General features: G+C 46.5%; 2 protein-coding genes across 7 annotated transcripts in view; both read right to left on the bottom strand.

The window, feature by feature from the left end:
• LOC135103356 (zinc finger protein 346-like) overlaps positions 1 to 11,409 on the bottom strand; it is a 112,060-nt gene extending 100,651 nt beyond the window's left edge. Inside the window, exon 1 of one of the 3 annotated variants that reach the window (XM_064009419.1) lies at positions 10,842 to 11,409. The gene's annotated coding sequence lies outside the window, so the exon portion shown is untranslated. Of the gene's footprint in view, positions 1 to 1,197; positions 1,336 to 10,841 lie in introns of those variants that run through there. The other 2 variants (XM_064009422.1, XM_064009420.1) reach the window with 2 other exon arrangements.
• Positions 11,410 to 13,077: 1,668 nt separating this feature from the next.
• LOC135103355 (cytochrome P450 2J6-like) overlaps positions 13,078 to 22,478 on the bottom strand; it is a 31,016-nt gene continuing 21,615 nt past the window's right edge. For 3 of the 4 annotated variants that reach the window (XM_064009415.1, XM_064009418.1, XM_064009416.1), the window contains exons 2-12: positions 20,303 to 20,417; positions 20,064 to 20,187; positions 19,518 to 19,648; positions 19,085 to 19,254; positions 18,644 to 18,789; positions 18,237 to 18,324; positions 17,562 to 17,685; positions 15,761 to 15,941; positions 15,478 to 15,596; positions 15,124 to 15,264; positions 13,078 to 14,129 (exon numbers count right to left, since the gene is read on the bottom strand). In XM_064009415.1, the coding sequence (XP_063865485.1) occupies positions 13,945 to 14,129; positions 15,124 to 15,264; positions 15,478 to 15,596; positions 15,761 to 15,941; positions 17,562 to 17,685; positions 18,237 to 18,324; positions 18,644 to 18,789; positions 19,085 to 19,254; positions 19,518 to 19,648; positions 20,064 to 20,187; positions 20,303 to 20,417 (1,524 nt within the window). In that variant the 3' untranslated portion in view covers positions 13,078 to 13,944. Of the gene's footprint in view, positions 14,130 to 15,123; positions 15,265 to 15,477; positions 15,597 to 15,760; positions 15,942 to 17,561; positions 17,686 to 18,236; positions 18,325 to 18,643; positions 18,790 to 19,084; positions 19,255 to 19,517; positions 19,649 to 20,063; positions 20,188 to 20,302; positions 20,418 to 21,420; positions 21,676 to 22,478 lie in introns of those variants that run through there. The other variant, XM_064009417.1, reaches the window with a different exon arrangement.

The raw sequence follows: 22,478 nt of genomic DNA, 5'->3' as shown, positions 1-22,478 counted from the left end.
ACTGAGCACAACTAGCACAACTGCATCAGCAAAAATAACAAATTTATAGACGACACACACACACACACACACCTTTACCTTTGACCCGCATGCAACATTACACCCGCAGCCACAGCACCCTTCGTTAAAATCGTCCCCAAAGCCTCCTCACAAAGAAAGTGACGCTCATTCACTGTGTCGGACAAAAAAATAATTCCAAACACGCAACTCAAGCTTTGTTTCCGCGGCATCAATACAGTCAGACACACTACGCTTGGAGGGAAAAGTCCACTCGGGGTTTTATTGCGGCAGCGGTATTGGGGACAACAGGTGCAGCCTCCCACCACCCACGGCACGGGATGAGCGCCTCCAAGCCCATCGTTTGGCAGGCACCGGGAACGTTCCCACTGTGTCTATTTTAGGGAGGGAAACTATTTTATGGTGATGTTACTCTACTCACTACACTCCAAACTCCCCAAAGTACTTTTCTACCCTTGAAGTTAAGAGCTGCGCACCCATAAAACCATTTTATGCGCGTTAGAGGAAGTTTTCCCGTCCTACAGGGGTTCCTTGTCGCGCCGATCGTAGCCTAGCGTGCTGAAGCCTGACCAGTGACTGCACCGTGGAGAGAGAGAGAGAGAGAGAGAGAGAGAGAGAGAGAGAGAGAGAGAGAGAGAGAGAGAGAGAGAGAGAGAGAGAGAGAGAGAGAGAGAGATGCAATGCTCATGAATAGACAATAAAAGATATACATATAGAAAGAAACAGACAGACTGATCGAGGAACAGCCAGATGAACAAGTCACAGCTGGTCATGAGGACTGAATTCACGGAAGGGCTGGTGTTATCGCAGAATGACGCTCCTCTCTCTCACTTTGGCAAACTATCATTATTATTATTATTATTATAATTTTTCAGCCAAGCACCACCTACACTTCACTGTCACATACGTCATTACCATCGCATTATCATTATTATAAAAGGTTTTACGTGTATTGTGCGTGGCAGTTATGTTTAGAGATGAAATTGTGTATGGTAACACTTATGATGATGATGATGATGATGACAAACAACAGTGAAAATCAAATAAGCATATACACAGATTAATAGTATAAAAAATAATAGTATTTTCGTCCGCCGGAATAACTCGAATATAAATTTGACGTCGTACTCGATCACTGGGAAAACTTTCATGCATTTCTGTAAGATAACGGAACATTACCTTGAGATGACAGGAGGCCCGTGGTTCTTGGTGAAAGCAATACAATCCGTACTGTTTTTCCTCATTGATAACCACTGAACAACCAACAACAATTAGCACATTATCACATATTGTACAAATATGGTCACTCGCACCTCCCCCCTCTGCTTTCCCGCCGACTAACTACAAACAAACGTTCGAAACACTGCACTCTGACTTAGGAATATATCTTAACTTTCATTTCTTTCATACAGATGTCTCATAATCAACCATTGGTAGACTATAATATTTTTCGAAGCATGTAATTTGAAATTACTGTTGAATCAGTCGTCTATTTGGATGTTACGAGGGTCTGAGATAACCGTTCGAATGTATTGCACTCTGAATGGAATATGTTTTAACTTGCATCTCTTTCGTAGAGATGTTTCATAGCTAACCATCAATATCTTTTCAATCCCGTGATCTAATTTTACTACTGAATCAGTCATGTAGGTGATTACGAACACATCCGAATATTTTCCCGCCAGGCAAGACTGAGGGAACGTTCGAAACATTGCACTTGACTTTGGAATAATTTTATTTAATTTCTTCCATATAGATGTTTCATAGTTAACTGTCAATATACTTTAACATCTTTCGAATATTATATAGCCGATTCATTCAACATTACGAACACATCAAGCCAGGCATGTCTGAAGGAAACAAACGTTCGAAACACTGCGCACGACTTCAGAATATATTTTTGTTTGCATTTCTCGCATAAAAAGGTTTCGTAGCTTACAATTAATAAAGTTCAATGCCTTTCGAGTCTTATAATCTAGATCTACTTTTGAATCAAAGTCATATATGCGAACATTACGAACACAGCCAAATGTTCCCCAGCCAGGGCAGCCGATCGCAATCAAATCACTTCCTATTCAACGAGCAGAATCTAAACCTCCAATTTCAGGCAGTTATTACAAAGTGTAAGCTAGATGTCGTGTTCTAATGGAGTATTCGATCCAATCCCCGGGGGTCGGCGAGACAGTCTCTAGGGGGAAGGTCCTCTGAACCAGCAATATTGGTATTATCTGCTTTCAGTCTAAGTTGGGGGGAATACATGATTTGAGGGTCTGGCTAGAGTGTATATAGGTTTCTGTTAAGCATTCGGTGTCTCAAGAAAAGCTGGAGAACCTCTGCGCTAACGCCTATATTCCTGACGTAATTGCTGGCACGCAGTAAGGAGGTAATATTAAGTCCATCACGAAACGGGGTCAAGCAGGACTGGAAAGCTAACCCAACATACACTATTCATTCTCTGTCTCACTTACTTTCTCTCCCGATGCTTTCTCTTGATTCTCAATAATCTCTTCTTTCCTACATTTCGTATTATGATTTCTCTTCCGGTTTCAATTCCGTTTGCTTCTGCTGTGATATTATAATTTTCAACTGTAGGTTAGGTGCGACCATCACTTAGAGAGGCGTGAAATATTAATAATACTTTTAACTCCCTATGCTAATGACAATATACCACTTGCTGATTCCCACGAATAACCCTAAACGACTTTACTGAGCGAAAATACAACTGCATGTACTGAAAGGTTTTGTCAAGCTCTATCACTCAAAACTTCAGTGAGATTATATACTAGCTTCACACCAAAACCATCTTATGTTTGGGACGCCACAATAGTCAAGAGATTTACATCATAATCTACTAGTACTTGCACCAGGCCCTCTTATTAAGTTTGAGAAGCTACATTAGTCAAGGGGGTTTATGTTTTACTCTAAAGTATGTTCTATAATGGGTTAAGTGTTCATGTATCAACTTTCATAGTGTTTATTCAGCTGCAGCGACACAAGCCATCTGCAGCCTAGAATTGCAGTGTAGCCTTCGTAGCAACCTAGTGCTGAACTATTTACAATAACATATAGTGGACTGGCATGCTTGTAATGGGTTGGGGCTTCTGCTCATAGAGAATACATCATCATCAGTAGGAACAACAACAACAGCAACACAAAGGTGGTGACGCCAATGATAACGATGAAAAATGATTATGACGTGAAAACAGTGATTAAATTCGATCAAACTCCCTGTACAGCATTAATAATAATAATTGTTTACGCATACACGCATGCAATCTAGGCACAGTGAAAGTTGGTACCATTATTCAATTATTTAATCAACTCGTTTAGTATGGTTCACCCTCCCTCACACCACCTCCCTCCCTCCCAACCCATCATCAATGTGGCCTCTCCCCTGTTCCTGTCCCTCCCCTGCTGATCCTTCCCTTGCCACGCGTCCCTCCCCTGTATCTAGGTCCATTTTCTCCTATCCTCTGTCCCTCCCTACTGCTGTTCCGTCCCTCTTTTATTCTCTCGTCTCAGAGCCATTCCCTGTCGCCTGGCCCAATTGCCTGCCTACACATTTCACTGTCTCTCTATGACCCTTGCCCACCCCCGTGACTTTGCCCGGCTCCACTGCATCTTCAAATGTGGCACTATGTTGCTTCTTAGTCATGCTGGTTCTCTGGCTTCCTGCAATGTTCCCCATTTTGTCTGCGTTTCTCGCGTTCCTGTTTCTCTCTCATTGTGCGTGCCTCCCCTGGCCTTCCTGCCGCCATGGGAGCGTGGGTCAGGCTATCAAGTCAACCTTTCCCCCTTACACTCGCAATCTGCAAAGAACAATCACCCCTACGAGTTTCTGAATAAGTGCTACAGTTTTCTGCAGACAAGGGGAGCTGGTTGGTTAATAGTACAATTGTGTTCCACCCAGTTTCCCGTTTCTACTTTCTTCCGAGTGCCTGCCTCTCTCTTCTTTGGGTTCCGTGCTCCCTTCGGACCGTAACCAAACAGCGCTGCCCTTCTGTGTCCTTACAATCTTTTTGCGGCACTTCCACCCCGCCCCTGTCCACACACACACACACACACACACACACACACACACACACACACACACACACACACACACACATCTCGTCACCCTAAAGTCCCCGTGACCACAGCTAGGGGAGGCAAATTGCTTTCTTCTATATTGACCTTAATCGCCGTAACGCAAGAGTAGATTGATGTCAGAGTTATGAGTGAGGCGGCAGCAAGACGGATCGCGACTTAGATCTCCTTAACGAGGGGCCAGTGGGGCGGGTGGGCGGCACTGAACGTGGTGGTGGTGGTTAGGGGAAGCGTTACGACCGCGGGAAAAAAGATAGAGTCAATTAGCAAACTGATGCCACCTATAAACGAGTCAGGATAATCCCGCGCGACAGTATCGTCCCTCACTAGCTTGTCGGTGGCGCGAGGTACACGGTGATAAACAAGACGGCAGAGAGGACGGTCAGGATGGAATGCCGCCCTCCTTTCGACATTAAAGTAAAGTATTACATGTGATGACCTCGTGTTTTGTTGCCGCCTCCTCCTCCTACCATTAGTCCTCATGCTTCCAGTCGTCCTCCTCATCCTCCTCCTCCTCCTCCTCCTCACGTTTTGCTTCACCATTATCCATCTCAATTACCTGTCCTGGTGACCGGCGACGCACTGCACCTCGCCGCCACCTCTCCTATACATCTGGCGGCCTGAATCCCTGATTACCCGCCGCCTCCTCCTGATGGAATAATCGTTACGCTGCCCAACAAGATGCTCCGCCACCCCGCCGCCACTATTTTTTCCCCTCTCTCTTTTTTCCCTTTACGCCAAGAAGGAAAGAAGAAGCGTCAACAATATAAGGGAAAAAGACTATCCATTTTTGCTGCCCCCATGAGGGAAAAGGGGAAGATAAAGAGCTAAAAGTCGGTAAGAGAAGACGAGAGAGAGAGAAAAAAAAAAAAAAAAGCAGCGTCATTAATGTTTTGGGCCGGGACGAGATACTCTTCGTGTAAGTTAAGGAGGATAGACAAGACAAGACAAGGTTTGGTAGGCTCTGCAGGGTTTAATCTTGATGGTGGTGAAGGAATCAATGGTCCGGTTATCTCTTGCATTACAAAGCCTGACGGGGAAGGAAGGCAGGCCATGAGCATAATGTACAGCAAATCTTTGTTAATTGCCACGCACAGCATCATGGGCCATTTCTTATCTTTTCCCTTTTTTTTGTCGAAGAAGAAATTAAAATTGTGACACGTTAATTTGCTTTCGCTTTAATTAACACAAATTCGTTTCAGGTTAATTACACAAGGCACGCCCAGGGCACGGCTGAACGCTGTACGGCGGAGAGGCAACGTGATGGAGAGCAAGTGTGTTGTGCAGTCCTACGTTCAGAAGACTGTGTTGCGTGGTGTTGTGTTACTAGAGTGTGTGTTGTGTTCCTTAGGAGTGTTATGTGGTGGTTCAGGCAGGTGTGTTGTCTTGTGCTGTTTAGGTGACTGCAGAGGATAAGAGTGTTGAGGGGTCGTGCGGGTGTGTTGCGTGGTATGGTGGTGTGTTCCTGGAGTGTGTGTTGTCTTGTGTTGTATAAGAATGTATAAGAATAAGAATGTACTAGTATAAGAATGTTGCGTGGTCATGTGGGCAGGTAAGTGAGTTGCGTGATGGTGTTGTATTGTGTTGCGTTACTGAATTTGAGGTGTTGTGTTGTTTGAATGACTGCAGGGTGAGCGTTCTTTTCTTTATGACAAGAAAATAAATAAATAAATAAAAAACTCGGTATAGATCACGAAAATAAATTCACTTTCGCCAGGAATCCTTCTTTTTCTTCTTGGCGAAACACCGGATTTTTTCTTTCGTCTTATTTACTCTTGTTACAGCCGCTGGTCCATTTTTTACGTGAAAATATATATAAAAATAATGACTCTTCTCTTTTCTTCTGCTGAGCTTATGAGTTAAGCTGAAATAAGTCTGATTATAATGCCTTTTTCGAACGTGAGGAGCGAGGGAACGAAGACAAGACAGAAAGGCTGTATCTGTGAGGAAAGGAGATATGTGGCCTCTGAGAAGAGAAGAAAAGAAAGTAGGGAGGAGAGATGGGAAGGGAAGGACCCTACAGCAGAGAAGATATGACGGAAAAGAGGGAAAACCTAGTATTCGCATACCAGAGGGAAGGAAGGAAGAAAAAAAGGCGGCCATAGACAGGAGATATGGAGGAAAGTGAGAAGGAAGAATGGAAAGACGGGAGGAGAAGGACGCTGCAGCAGGGAAGGTATGACGGAAAGGAGGAAAAACGGGTATTCGCACACCAGAGGGAAGGAAGGAGGAGTAAAAAAGGCGGCCATATGGAGGAAAAAAGTAGGAAGGAAAGACGGGAAGAGAAGGACGCTGCAGCAGGGAACGGAAAGGAGGAGAAACAGGTATTCTCACACCAGAGGGAAGGAAGAAAGAAAAAAGGCGGTCATAGGGAGGCAAAGTGAAGAAAGTGGTTCCGTAGTCACGGCGCATCGATCACCCGCCGCCACACACGTCCTGCCTCGGCCCAGTCGTGGGGTCGCCGCCGTCTCACCCACACAGGCACTACTCCACCCGTCCCTTCGGAGGACAACAAGCCTGCCGCATAAACATGAAACACGTGTGTGGAATATTGATTGGTCTCCTCGCCTTGTTATTATTGTGATTATTTATTTTTTTATCATGACTATTATAACTATTATTGTGTATTAATTTATTTGGTTTTCCGTTTGTAGCTTCGAGTCATGAGCTTTTGCAGAGGGCCGTGACTCAACCTTCGCTAGTTTGGGTATTAAATGTCGGCAGCCTCAGGGGAGTGATCTGAAGCAAACAGTAACGTGAGCGAGGGGAGAAGGACGTGCGAGAGATGGAAAATACTAAAGAGAAGGTTATTTATCTGTACCTACTCCGACGATAACCTCCTCCTCCTGTTACATCTACTCTTACGTCTACTTCTTCTTCTCTTTCTCCTTCTCTTTCTCCTTCTCCTTCTCCTTCTTCTCCTTCTCCTTCTCCTTCTCCTCCTCCTCCTCTTCGTTCTCTTCCTTCTTCTCTTCCTTCTTCTCTTCCTCCTCCTCCTCCTCTTCCTCTCCCTCTCCCTCGTCCTCGCCTTCACCCTTCCAACTCTTCCTCCTCCTCCCCCTCCTCCGACTACTACTACTCTCTTTTCCACTTCCTCGTCCACTAATTTTTAGGCACACATCACAGTAATCAGCAGGCAGCATACCTGACCCCACCAGTAATAACACAAGTGCGAGCGAGTAATAGAGTGCGTGCCGTGCCCGAGGCGGCCGCTACTTGCCCACACTCCAGGGCGCCGCGCCGCCTTGCCAAGTGCTGCCTCGGCTATTCATTTATCCACCTGACAGGGAAGGAACGGATGAACAGGTGAGTCAGGTGAGTCAAGTGAGCCGAGTGTCATGGGTAAGAGTAGAGGAAATAAAGAAATGAAGGAGCTCAATGAAGTGTTTATTGCCTCATATTGTCGAGTTCCTTCTTCCAGCGCCAGATCATTAGGGTAATTAGCGACGTCACGTTACGGAGCCATGTCGTGACAACAAACTGATGCATTAAGAAGCATGGTATGCACCGCAGTTTACACCTGAGAGGTTCACAATGTTCACGTCCCTTTCCCGCAGCCAGTGACACCCACACCCACGTCGGGGCAAAAAGTCTAAGCTCCTTGGCGGGTGTCGACCAAAGCGACAAGATCTTCCCGTCGCGGCCCAAACACGGCGTAAGCCACCCGCCCGCCTCCCTTCATCATCCATTTTTCATGTTTAATGGAACAAATTCATGTCACGTTCAGATATACGCCTTCCAGCTATTTTGGTCTGAGGCCCTGGCACGCTCGCTGTTTTCCGTGTCTGGCGGACCGAGCGCCGTAACAAGATGATGGCCGAGGCGAGGAAGCGGCACAGTGAAAGGAAAAAGGCAAAAGTTAATCAGCCAAGAATAAGAGAGAAAAGAGAACGGGAGGAGACCTGAGAATGTGGTACAGGAAGACAACAACTAAGAAGAATTAACCACGCAAACATGACTGGCAGTCTTCCTTCTCAGGGTCACATCAGCTCCTATCGGACCAGATACAGTCAGGCCTCTCTATTTGGGTGTAGGAACCTTACGTACGTGGCGGACGAAACACCTACGGCCATGACACCCTGAGAAAGGGCGGGAGGTGGTACGATACCTAGGAGTTAATTCATCTAAGAAGTCTGCAACAAGAAGAGTAACATCTAGAGGGACACGATACCTGCAGGCACAGTACCTGGGGGCTGCCGGGTGTTTCTCGGTGCGTGTTGCAACAACAGCCTTGTTCACCGCCCCCCGTCCCTCCCAGCCTCGTCCTTTCTGACCTCAATCTAAATGACTGGCACGCGACCTCTTGCTCCTCGCTGGAGTATCCCAGGCCTTGGGTGCAAGCGAAAACTATTTACATAACGTATGAAAAATGTGAGGTAAGTGGAGAATATGATACTTAGGTGAAAGGATGCAACTGTAAGACTGTTACAAGACCTACTAAAACCATTCCCCAGTCTTTACCCATCTTCACTCCCCCTCTCTCTCTCTCTCTCTCTCTCTCTCTCTCTCTCTCTCTCTCTCTCTCTCTCTCTCTCTCTCTCTCTTTTTCAGTGTGTGGCAAACATTTAATAATTCACGCGTCGCCGCCCTCACGGAGGTCGCCACTAACTTGGCACACAGCAAGGCATTTATTTCAGGTGTCCCCTCGAGGCGATGACTCGAGGCGAACCCGACCCGGTGGGAGCCTGTTGCTTCCCTGTCTGATGACTGATGACACGTTGCTACACACACACACACACACACACACACACACACACACACACAGACACAGACACACACACACACACACACACACACACACACACACACACACACACACACACACACTCAAGAGCAAACACGTCGCCTCATTGCACACACAGTGGGAGTCTCTTCAGTGTTCCTAATAAACACTGCAATGAAAAAGAGAAGCCATGAAAGGGATGACGCTCACGAGGACTTTAATTTTCGGTTCGATGCCGCCGGTGCGCGGAAATGTGGCCCCCAAAAAAGTTAGTGGAGACCCTGAGCGGACGAGAACCTTTTAGTGCGAGTCCGTGTCAGTGGGCCGCCGGGGCAGTGCGCCAGGCCTATCAGCACTCTATGCGGACAGAAAAGAAGAAGCTTGCAAGGAAAAAGAAAGAGAAAGAAAGAAAGCAAGAAATGGTTGAAAAGAAAAAGAAGCTTGCAAGAAAAAGAAAAAAATAAAATAAAAAATATCAGGTCAAACAGAAAAGGTGGCTTTACCATCCATTACAATAGTCTGTACTTGAACCTGGCCACCCATGCCACGCCTGCAGTCCCTGGGTGGTGCTACGGTTTAGCTTAATCATCAGCATAAACACAGCTTATGTTCGCTAAGTACACGTCTCTAAGTTTTGTGTGTACGTGGCTCTGGCACACTTCAATGGCCTGGCATTCTTTATAGCAAAAGGCTCACGAACAAAAGCATGTTACGAGCAAACTTTAATTATTAGGATCAGCCTCTGAGTGCAGCTGAAGGCCTCTTCGGATACAGCGTGGTGGAGCCAATAGTTATATCATTAGCCCCTCCCCCTGATTAAGAAAAAAAAAAATTTAATTGAATAATTATTTTTAATTGAATAAAACTAAATGAAATAAGACGAAATAAAATAATAAAATGGAAATTGAAATAATAATAATAATTATGATAACAATAACAATATCATTATTATTATTATTATTATTATTATTATTATTATAATAATTATTATTATTATTATCATTACTGTTACTATTATTATCATCACAGTAATAACAATGAATAGAATAAAGGGAGCAGAACTGTATGAAATGATCCTCTGCCCATTCGTCCTTGCCCAGCATGTCATCTTGAGTGGTAAATACCGTAAGCATTTGCTCTCACTAGATAACGTTGACCAGAAGGAGGCATCTCGTGTGTCCCTGTGGGGTGCAGCTCCTTCATGGACTGACATGAACAGATGATATGCAAACACGCCGGCTTATTGCAGTGAGGGAGTGCAAAGGTTTATGATTTAGGGTAATGTAATACCTAATCAGCTTCTGCATCTACCTTTACTTCACTTCCTTTCTTCAAGGCTCATTTGCAGCGGTTGTCAGGTGCTGTTTGTGTGAGAGCGAAGGGGAGGCGAGGGCTGCTTCCCTCCACTTTAAGTACACATCATGCAATAACTATGCAAAGCTTATTTCAAGGTAGCGTGGCTTCAGAATTAGAACGGAACCACTGGAGATAGTGTTCGCAAGGCGGATCACACACACACACACACACACACACACACACACACAAGGGTACTCGCTGTGTTGTCGTCACCACCACTGTACTGCATTCGGTGACATGAGCACGGCAAAATTTTCACGTTCGTTCCAGCACGACAGAGGGTTTGCTGAATGTTTCAGCTCAAGTGGTTCAGCTTCACTTCACTCATTCCTGGAAATCCCTCGACTAATTGGTGTTGAGGCAGCGCGTGTGTCACATCGGAGCAGCAGTACAGCAAAACACAAGTCTCGGCACAGCCTGCGTGGCCTCTTTTTCCAATCTTGAGCGACGACAGTAATTGCTGAGCTTCGAGGACCATGCTTGTCAGGAAGGCTTGTGAGACTCGTGGCCTCTCACGTCGCCTCATTACTCAACTTGTCACTTATATGTTCCCATGACTGAAGATTGGATTGACACACCACTGCAATCTGCGCGGTGCATCAGGCAACGCTAATTCTTTGACAATGAAAGCAACAACACGCAAAAAGCTGTCACTTACCTGAATGTGTTCCTGAGTCGGGGAAGAATCTTCAGCACAAAATGAGGTAATGGCTCCAGTAATCCCAAACACCAGTAATAATGTCACAAAGAGAGTGCAAACAAGCGTCCCCAGCGCACACACAAGGCACGAGGGGCACTCAGTAAGGCACGAGGGAGCGCGATCGTCGGCGAGTCGTGGAAAGCAACTGGTGCGGCAACACAGCCACTACGACGAGAGTTGGGCGAGGACTGACTGGTCCTGACCCCAACACCGTACTCGGCACTCCTCCCGCCGCTGTTCTCACTTCCCGCTCGCTGCCAGCTGTGGCCACCCATGTCAGCGGCTCGTCAGCGGCACAAGTCAAGCATCGCCCTCGCCACTCGTCCCAGGGCGTGATGGCTGTCCGGGCTATGTCCACACCCTCGCCCCTCAAGTGCTGAATGGTGCTTCGTAAATCTCGGTCTAGGTCTTGATTTCTCTCTTGGTCTTGCTCCGAGTCGCCTCGTGTGTTGCTGGCTCGTTCTCAGCGCTGTGCGGCCTTTATTAATTATTCTCGTTAACCCAGTGAAGGCTGTAGGAGAGCTTGGTGCACGTGGAAAAGTTAAAGGAAACACACCAGGCATCACTTCAGGCTGACTCTTGCCCTGAAACATTGATGTGTGTGTGTGTGTGTGTGTGTGTGTGTGTGAGAGAGAGAGAGAGAGAGAGAGAGAGAGAGAGAGAGAGAGAGAGAATAGCAAGGATCTCACCAAGAGGCAGATGATCGTCAGTGGATCGTCCTCTATACTGAACCAATACTGCCGATCAGAATCAGACAGCAGACCACAGTGAGCAGGTAGCTGTGCTTTAAGAATTAACCTGGTGGGGGGATGGGCTCAATAGCCTTACAAAGCCAGGGAATTAAAGCTATAGGTTGATTGGCTGAAGGACTGATAGAGAATATTTATTGTAGCGGTCTCTCGCCCAATCCTGAGAGTGTCTTATAACCTTAACAGGAGGCTTTCATCTGTGTAGTTATGGCGTGGCTGATAACGCGCCAATGATAGTATCCTTAGGGATGTGACAAAGAAGAGCAGACTTTAGTATAAGGCTGTTAATGTTATTCTATTGTTGGAGATAGGGGACAAGGCGAGGGCGGGTAGAGCGCCCCCCACCTCCCACAGCCTCGGGACACACGGCCGCCGTGGATTCTCACTTTTGCTTGGTTTTAAGTTCAGGAGAGTAACTTGTGTCTTACCACCTGTGGCTGTGGCCTTCTGGATGTTATGTGCTGAGTGTGGCACAGCAGCGAAGCTGAGAGTGGCACTTTAGCACAAGGCTACGTGTGCCAGCGCCATGTTGAATGTAGCAGTGTTAGCACCAGGCTGCGTGTACCAGCACGTTGCTGATGAAGCAGCGCCTTGCGGCAGCCGCCAGCCTCGGGGCGACAGCTGCCACCGCCATAAAGATCGTTGCACGGCACTACCTGTCACGCCGCCACGCCCCTCGCCTCTCTATATCATAATGATATAACTAATTGCGCCATCCTATATTAGGGCGCGATCCTTGCCAGATTATGAGGCCACGGGGAGCACGCGCCCACGCGGCACCCAGGCAGCCAGGCACCCGTGCCGGGATGGGACGTCCGTGTGTGGGAGCAGCTTGGGTGGTTTGCAGCCCTTGACCAGCCACTGGAGGTGACGTGAATGGCTGCGATGATGACGAGGGAAAAAGAGGAGGAGGAGGTGGTGGACGAAGACGAGGAAGAGGACGAGGTGGCAGGAGGAGAAGAGTGGCTAGGTGTCAGTCAGCACATTCTTTGGCGGACACAGAGCAGCACGCAACACAGGAGCTAAATGTTCACATTTCGCAGCGGGTGACTTTGGCGTAGAGACACAATCAATGTTGTCCTTAAAGTTGTCATGGTGTTGTTGTCGCCAGCATGGAGGGGCGGAGGTCCTACAGTGCCAGTACCGCGACGCCCCGCTGGCGGCCCCTGGCATGTCCAACACCGGCCTCTTGGGGGGAGGGTGGGGGGGGATGATGATGATGATAATGATGATGATGAGGATTATTATTATTATTATTGCTATTATTATTATTATTATTATTATTATTATTATTATTATTATTATTATTATTATTATTATTATTAAAATCCCTGAGATGACATCAAAGAAAACTCAGCACTGATCAGGCCCGGGCATTCCCCCAGTAAGCAGCCACGATTATGAAAAATTATCACGAGAAAGTAGTAAAGGAAATAAAACAACAGTTGGGACAAAGCTTAACGAGTTAACAGGAAGGTGTTAACTTTTACTTTCAATTTATCAAGGGTAACTTCAGGAACAGTCTCGTCAGTAAGCACGTCTCACACTTTAGTCAAATGTGATTGATATGCGGTAAAACCAGTTAATTTAAAAAGAAAAAAAATAGTAAAAAAGCCTGAAAAGCCACTGACGCGTTGGGTGAAAAAGCTGAAATAGAGCCAGTGACGCGCCATGAAGAGGATGCTCATTATTATTGACACACTTGAACAACACAGTCAGTGCACCAACCATTCCACGTTGATGAACATGCAAGTTGATATTAGGCAGTTAAAAAAGCGTATTAGGTTTAAAAAATTACCCATTAGTTTTAGATGAAACGGACCAGCCGACTTCCAGGCTGAACTGCAGTACTCAGAGCATGACAAAAAAAAAAAAAAAAAAAAAAAAAAAAAATTAAGTTAATAAATGAAGCAATATTATCATTAGATTAAAGTTGGATAAAATATTATAATACGAATCCCTAATATCTACAGATATGAGTTTAAAAATTCCTGTTTCATGTTTAACAATATCAAAAGCAGAAGAGAAAACCAGTAAAACGACCCTGCATCGATTCTGCTTCTAGAACAGAGAAACTTTAACCTGACAAGGGAAAAGAGTAAAACCGGGACAGGAAGCACCATGAACTGTATACATACATACGACAAAATCAAATGGAGGCATTGCTCATCAAAAAAAATCAGATGCCCTAAGCATCACTAGCACCAGGAGAACACATACTGACTCCTCTTCCTCCTTATCTTCGTTCTTTTCCCGTCCCCACGCGGCTGTTGGCTGGGCGAGGCAGGGTAGGGCTAGGCGAGTCTAATGCATCAGTCCATGTCCTGGTCCCTACTGACGATGTACACAGAGAATTTTGGGGGTCGGCTGATGACGGTGCTGGTCTCCCACACTACAGGGTCCTCTGTGATCCGCCAGGAGAAGCGGTGCATCAACGAGGCGAGGAAGACGAACACCTCGAGGCGCGCCAGGGACTCCCCCAGACACACGCGCTTGCCTGCAGCACGAGGCTTGCGTTACCAAAGGGAAGAGACACACTCCTCGTTTTTGTTTCTTATGGGAGGAGTGGGGGCAAGCAGTATACAAAGGAATACTACGGAAGTTTAAACAGCAAGAGACCTTGATGTCCTTACTTGGCTGTTTGGATAACTATTCTCTATTAGTGGGAGAGACAGGATAGCACAGAAGAAGACAGTCCCTGTAAGAAACATAGCTACCTATTTCCACCTATCATCCCCATCCATAATTTTATCTAATCTTCTTTTAAAGCTTCCCAATGACTGATTACTGAGTCTGTTCCATTTATCTACCACTCTATTTGAAAACCAGTTCTTTTCTATCTCTTTCTTGAACCTAAATTTTTCAAGCTTGAATCCGATATTTCTAGTTCTATCCTGATTACTGATCCTGAGAATTTTGCTTAGGTCCCCCTTGTTATGACCCCTATACCACTTGAGGAGAAAACGCCTTGTAGTGATGTGACGAGTGAGGCTGACAAAAGCTCGTTACCGAACGAATGAAAAGGCTTCTCTCACTAAATCCTGCACGTTTTGATTTCTCATCGCGAGACTCAAACCTACTTGCTTTATGTTCTCGCCCGTCATACATTATTATTATGAAGATGACAGGCGCTCCTCATTTTACACTCTGCTCCGTTAACGATCGCCTTAAAATTGAGAAAATGTTCTCGCTGCGAGGAGTGAGACGTAAGGATATTTGCAAGGGATTAATGGGAACTGATGCTGGGGCTTGTCTGCTACTTAGCGGGTTCAGAGGTCCTCGCTAATGAAACTGTAAGATACCCTTTACCGCTCCACTATATTACTGTAGAGTGACAATACTTTTTGCTAAGAAGTTCTTTCAGTATTTGTTGCCAACCAGAGGAACGCCTTAGGCATTTACTGAGTCCATTCATTGTATCCCTCTCTGGGTGACCTTCCCTCTGCATGAAGGAAGGCTACGCCTACCTGCCTTCGCAACCCGAGACTCACCGAATCCAAAGGGCATGAAGTGGTCTGGCTTGAACACCTTGCCGTCTTCGGTGAGGAAGTGCTCGGGGCGGAACTTGTCGTGATCCTTCCAGTATCTGGAGTTCAAGAGGCCGTGGGACAAATTGAACATCATTTGCGTGCCTGAGGAACAAGGAGCCATATCATGAGCAGGACACCAGCGGTGGCTCACGCATCAGCATCGAAACAAAAGACAAACAACCATTATTTGTCATGCCAGGAGAATTGGCCAAACGTGCCCGTAGTGGTCACAGAAGAATGAGGCACAGCGCTCTCCTCTCTGGGCGATAGACACTCGACAGGTTAACCGTCAAAGCACGGCAGTGAATGTCTTACCTTCGGAGATGCGGTAGCCGCCGAGGGAGGTGGCCTCGGTGGCCATGTGCGGGATGGCGAAGGGAACGAGGTCACCCATGCGCTGCACCTCGTAGATAGTGGCCATGGTGTACGGCAGCCTGTGGTAACCACCCGACCATGTTACATTCAAACTTGATTGGTGCATGTTACTACCGTGTCCAAATGTGACGGGAAAGACACTTGTATTGAGTATTCCACATCCAGACTGATTGTCCTACACCAGGATGACCATCTGAGTGTGGATGCAGCCAGACTGACGCACCTGTCCATGTGGCTGATGGTGGGCGTGTTGCAGCGGCCCACCACGCGATCCATCTCCTCCTGCATGGCGCGCTGGGCGTTTTGGTTGGAGGCCAGCCAGTACACAGCCCACCAAAGTGTCGAGGAAGTCGTCTCGCTCCCCCCAAGGAACAGCTCCAGGATGTTGGCCTTCAGATGATCCACTGCCAGGAGGGAAGACGAAGGACCATCGCTATCACTGCCGCCGCCACCTCACTGCACTCACACACTAAAGAGTTAGCAGGTGCCTTACAGTTAACGCTGTTACACAACCATCCACCCACCCACCCACACACACACACACACACACACACATACATCTACCCCACCAACCCACCCATAAACATACACCCCAGCACCACCACCGCCACCACCGTTCTCAACGCCCCACAAGAAATCTCTGGTGGCAGGACGCAAGTCGGGGCCTCCACGATGACGACTTATGGGGGAAGAAGTTGTGGCGGGAAACATGGATCGTGTGTAGAGGTTGGGCCAACTCAGCAGACTGTCCTGAGAGAGGAAGGGCAAGAGTCCAGAGTCCAGCACCTTGGTGAATGATGAGACGAAAAACATGAAGCAAGCAAAGATAGGGAGAGTGCTAGGAAGAAGGAAAAAGGGAAGTAAGACGAAGAGGACGAGAGAGTTACGGAAGACGAGGATGAGGAGGAGGAGAGAGAAAGGAAAACATAACAATAAACTCCAACAGTCTAAGGAAATTATACGAAACATTTGGCTCTGTGGCTGATGAAATGTGTGCGCGACATGGAAGCGATGGGAAGGACATAAGGAGAATGAGAGGATGGAAGAGAACGAGAAAAACCGAATTGAAAAGTGAGGGAGGAGAGGAAGTAAAAGAAGATGAAAGAAGGTAAAAGATGACAGAAGGAAGTGACAGGGGAAGAAAGAAAAGAAAAGATGGGAAGAGAGAGAGAGAGAGAGAGAGAGAGAGAGAGAGAGAGAGAGAGAGAGAGAGAGAGAGAGAGAGAGAGAGAGAGAGAGAGAGAGAGAATAATTGAGAGCATTAGGGAGAGTGGGAGGCGAGAGACCTAAGCGTTAGAACATGCCGTAACATAAATCAGTAGTTGATCGAGACTTCCAGCTCCGAGTGAGTCAGCACCCTGTCATCAGTGTTGTGTAACTCATCACACTGGGGCACTGCTGCCGACTGCTGACTTCAGCCTGCTATGGATGCAACTACACTCATCACTCTTCACTTCATATCATCACCACCACTACTAATTAAGAAAGTTGTTCATGTTTGTTTGTTCTTTTTTCATTCTTTTTCTATCGTCCCTTACAAGGAAAAGATAAGGAAACACATTCTCAAAGATTTCAGTGTCCGATCTCAATTACTATGAACAGTCTCTCTAGTGAAAGTTGCTGTAGGTTTTCAAGGGTGCTTTCATGATTCTAGTGATAGTTTAACAGGGATTCTGCAATATCAACTGGGAAAAAAAAAAAACATCCCAAAGAACCTGATCACTCCCACCCACCCATCCATCCATTCATCCCCTCCACCCACCCACTCACCAACATCCAGTCCACCCATCCACTCAACCTACTCATACCCACCCACCCATTCATACAACCCATCCTCTCTCACATTCATCTATCGTCCCACTCGCTTATCAATCCACCCATCCACTCACTGACATCCACCCACTCAATCTACCCGCCCACACACCAACCCACATTCACCCTCCTACCCATTCACACACTCATCCACCCAAAAACTCTGACGATGGAACAAGGCGCTTTCAAATAAGGGCCAAGGATGTACTTACTCGAGAGTGAGGTGTCGTCCTCCTCGTCTGGCTTGAGTTGCTCCAGTTCATGCAAGTAGGCGCCAATGTAGCAGCTCGTGTCCTCCTGGTCTCCCTTCTGCTGCTTGTACACTTCAATCTCGCTCTGAGTCATGCACACACTTGGGATTAAACTACATGAGGGGTTTATTTATGTCTGATGTGCTGATATTCTTCCTCTTATTCTTTCTGCCTCTCCCTTTTCCTCTTCCTCTTCTTCCTCCTCAATTTCATACATGATATATTCAAAGAGTTCTATAACACTACAATATGTCCTGTCCCTCTTCTGATATTCCTCCTCTTATTCTTTCCTCTTCTCTTTTCCTCTTCCTCTTCTCCTTTTTCCTCCTCCTCCTACACTCCATACAGATTATACTCAAAGGGTTATACTACAGGAAGGTTATGGATATGTACAATTCCTCTTCTCCTCCTCCTCTTATTCCTTCCTCCTCTTTCTCCTCTTCCTCCTTTTCCTCCTCCTCTTCCTCCACTTCAGAAGATTATAAGATATTACAGAATTATCAAGTTATCCATTAAGAGCTCATTATACAACTCTCTCTCTCTCTCTCTCTCTCTCTCTCTCTCTCTCTCTCTCTCTCTCTCTCTCTCTCTCTCTCTCTCTCTCTCTCTCTCTCTCTCTCTCTCTCTCTCTCTTACCTCAATGAAGGCCAGGAGTTCCGCCATGTAGTGATGCGTGTTGTGAATTACAGTCAGGTTGGGGAACAGTTTCTTCACCCAGCGAAACCTGCCAGTACAACACCAGCACAGTCAACACCAGAGAGGATAAGAGTCAACACCACCACCACCACCACCACCACTGCCAATACCATACAAAGAGAGGAACTGCTGTGGGAAAATGTGAAAAGTTTCGAGCATGTTCTCTCTCTCTCTCTCTCTCTCTCTCTCTCTCTCTCTCTCTCTCTCTCTCTCTCTCTCTCTCTCTCTCTCTCTCTCTCTCTCTCTCCTTGTGTGTGTGTGTGTGTGTGTGTGTGTGTGTGTGTGTGTGTGTGTGTGTGTGTGTGTGTGTGTGTGTGTGTGTGTGTGTGTGTGTGCGTGTCCCTTACCTGAGCGCCGGGTGGAATGGATTGAAGGTTTGCACCATCTTGCTCACCTTCTCCACCAATTTCTCCAGCTTCTTGTCGTCGTAGGAGTAGCGCTTCCCGATAGTGATGGCCCAGATCACGTTCACGATGCTCCGGTTGAAGAGAAGCTGCGGCGACAACAAGCTTTAGGCCCATACCCTGAAACACTTCTGCGTCCACTACCTCCGCTACTTTCAAAGCGCCCTGGTTGAAATTACGTTGATTTTTAAGAGTGTTTCTTTGATTCTTTTGATGAATTGACAGGAGAAACACTCTTGAGAATTCGGCTAATCATCTCTGTAGACTTGGGAAATAGTCGCGGCGTTTCTGAATACTGGTTTTAATGCAGAGAGAGAGAGAGAGAGAGAGAGAGAGAGAGAGAGAGAGAGAGAGAGAGAGAGAGAGAGAGAGAGCGCTACTTACCCCTACTTCCACCTTCTCTCCCTCTCGCTCGCGGAACAGTTTCAGCAGCTCCTCCAGTTCCTCTTGCATAATCGGTTCCAGCGTGCTGCGGCCGAAACCTAAGTCCCGCAGCGTCCGCAATGTGAATCGTCGCTGGTTCTTCCACACGTCGCCGCTGGTGCTGATGATGCCTGCCGGGTGAATCACAGCAAGCTCTTTAGGACTGAGTTGAAGACAATATTTGTTAAGGGAGTAGAGGAAGGACAGTGGGAGGAGTGACCGGGGGGAGTTAGTGGGGAAAGAAGTGTGTGGATGAGTATTCTGTTGAGTTCAAACTGTTTTGTATGATGTTGGCTTCTAGCAACGTCTCTCTCTCTCTCTCTCTCTCTCTCTCTCTCTCTCTCTCTCTCTCTCTCTCTCTCTCTCTCTCTCTCTCTCTCTCTCTCTCTCTCACCCAGCGGAGCACTCTTGTTCCTCCTAATGATGGAATCCCGGTGATCGAACAGTATCAGGTCAATGCGGCCTGACAGCGCCGGATCAGCCATTCCAGCTTTCATCAGTGCTGGGTCACTCACCAGCAATCCCCTGTGTGGGAGAGTCACTTTGATGATTTGCGAACAGATCCTCAAAGTTACCAAGACAAGCCTCAAATACGCTGTTTATATGTCAAATTTCTTCTGATGGCCAGACCAGACAGGATGCTCGTCACGTCACTGCATCAGGACCGCCGCATAAATGGATCACACTCGCTGCAAGCTGCATGACGGCGTGTGATGGAAATTCAGATTTTTTTTTATAGTCATTGTAGAGAAACACGTCTTGTCTCATTTACATAGGACGCTATTGCTTGCAGTATATCTTTAATTATGCATAATTTATAAAGTATTAAAACAAAATGACAAAGCGAGTACCAGAAAATACTGAATTCTCTCCCTGGGTGAGAGGGGTATGGCCAAGCATAATTTGCACACCCCTCCCCTCCACCAACAAAACAGCTCACCATGTGTTGAACACCCTGTAGCTCAGGATTCCACCGTAGTCATTCACATACTTCTCGAAGGCGACTTTTGGGGAAAGCAGTATGATGTGGAGAGCGTTGCCGAAGAAAGGCAGACAGAACGGTCCTGCGAAGAACATAAGGAAGACATCAATGAAAATTTTGCTTTTTTCCTTCATTCATATGTACCCATTTACTGTGATGAGAGTGGAGGACCAATGGCAATCCACAAGAACACTCACCTGGAGGAAATCCCGCCGGCCTGATGTTGGCCCTGACGAAAAGGATCACCAGCACTGTCACCACCAACGCCACCGTCGTCCACATTTCGCGGTGGGAAGAAAGACAGATCACAGACTGTGGAGAAATCACTTATGTATCAGAAAGCAGCTATTTTCTGCAACATCGTTTGAGAGAAAATTAAACTTAAAGACTCGATATATTGCAAAAACCCAAACCCTTCAAGAAAGCAAGGTGCTTTGCTTAAAAAATAACAAAAAAAAAATATAAGTTCTCCACATCTGAGCTAGTGGACAAGCTTATAGTAGTCATAATGCAGTAGGGAAAGGTTAGGTTTAAGGTATAATGACCGCGGGGAAAGATATGATAATAATAATAATAATAATAATAATAATGATACTACTACTACTACTACTAATAATAATAATAATAATAATAATTTTTTTTTTATTTACACAAGTTTAGGCTTGCTAAGCATTTGTGGCCACAGAAAACGGATAAACACAGATGAGAATGGTAGACGAAAGTACAAACCCAAACACACACACACACACACACACACACACACACACACACAGTTTTGTCATTCTCGTGCATTAGGTTTTGTACAGAGCGATACACAAAAAACAGCCCCTTCCCTTCCACCATAAAACTATAAACAATCCATGATTGACTAAATGTTCATTCTATCCCCTCTCTCATTGAGCCTTCTCTCTCCTTTTCCATCGTAAGTGGTGGCAGTTCTTGCCGGTTGGCAGAGCAGTTAGGAGGTTTTGGTTGCCACCAAGATAGAGGAGATAACCTCTTTTGCTTTCTATCCTTATACAGAAGCGCCGCTCAGACGCTGCACTGGCCCGTCTCCGGACGGATCACACGCGTCTCACGCATGATTACTTCATGTCCCGGGAAACACAAATCTTTTGTTATGACTGCTTAGTTCCCCTTGCAGTGCGACACTTTCTGGGGAAGTGTCCCAGTCTGGTGGAGCTGCGGGAGCGATACCTTTTCCGTTGTCTCAGTAGTGAAGATGGGACTTTAAAGATGTCATTGATACTTGCAGAGTCACTACACTGCGTTTATTCACGAAATGCGTACGTAAGTGTTACAGAATGTTACTAACCTTGCACCAGTGAGCGGGGTTTGGGCTGGACTGTAGGGGTTTGTCAGGATGCGCGGGACTAAATGTACATCATTGCCTCACTGTCCACCACACTGGTGCACAGTTGGGTGGTGCTGCCACCAGTTGGGTTGTCGCAGGTCAGAATTAGTCTCCACCGAAGCTGCTGAACGCTATACAGACGCGCAGCTCTCTAATCGCCGTTCTCTCATGGAGCAAGTGGCTTTAGCAAATTAGCAAAAATCAACCAGATGGCACCCGCACAACAATAACAAGGCTGCCTCAAGGATAATGACCTTGACAGGAGATATTGTACAACACGGCGTTCGACGTGATAAAACTTAATAAAGCTTCCTCGACTCTGACATCGAGTTTCATGACATTCATGGTGACTCGAAGGAGATGAACGTAGTGTCACATGGTGTTCCAAAAAATCAATTGTCGGTGAAATCCTTATGGCTGGCGGAGAAAATGCCTCATATAATGTTTCACTGGCATGCGGCCTTGGCGCTGGTAGGAAGTGTTTATGCTCCATGGTGGTGGGCTGTGCTGGGGAGGGGCGGACGGAGGAGGACAGTGGGAAATAAAGGATCTTTCAGTAGTAACTTGTCTGCAGCATCAGCATCTGCCTTACATACGACACAGATGACGAATCAAGGCACGAAAGGCGCTCATGCTGCGAAGGCCGCGACGCCCGGCAGGCCGCCGCTTCTTAGGAATGGGAGGAAAGCCACCCTGCAGAAGGTATTACTGTTGACCGTGTTTATTTGTCACTTATTTGCTGCTAATGGCAACAACATGAAAAACAATAATTTTAATAATAACCGTAACAACAACAACAACAATTTCCTCCTCCTCCTCCTGCTACTACTACTACAGCTATGAAACACCAATGATATGAAAATTTAATTCTTCAGGACCTGCTTTATTTCAGACTCCAGTATAGGTGATACATCATGTTTACTACGTCGTCACAGAGATGCAGGGAGGCTGAGCAGCAAGCGAGGAGGGGGCGTGGCCACTTAAAGAAGGGTGAGGGCGAAGGAAATCAAGTTGCATAA

The sequence above is a fragment of the Scylla paramamosain genome, chromosome 9 (assembly GCF_035594125.1).
Source record: "Scylla paramamosain isolate STU-SP2022 chromosome 9, ASM3559412v1, whole genome shotgun sequence".
NCBI classification, from domain to species: Eukaryota; Metazoa; Arthropoda; class Malacostraca; order Decapoda; family Portunidae; genus Scylla; species Scylla paramamosain.
Note: the sequence above shows the minus strand (reverse complement) of the source record. Positions and strands in the feature narration are given on the sequence as shown.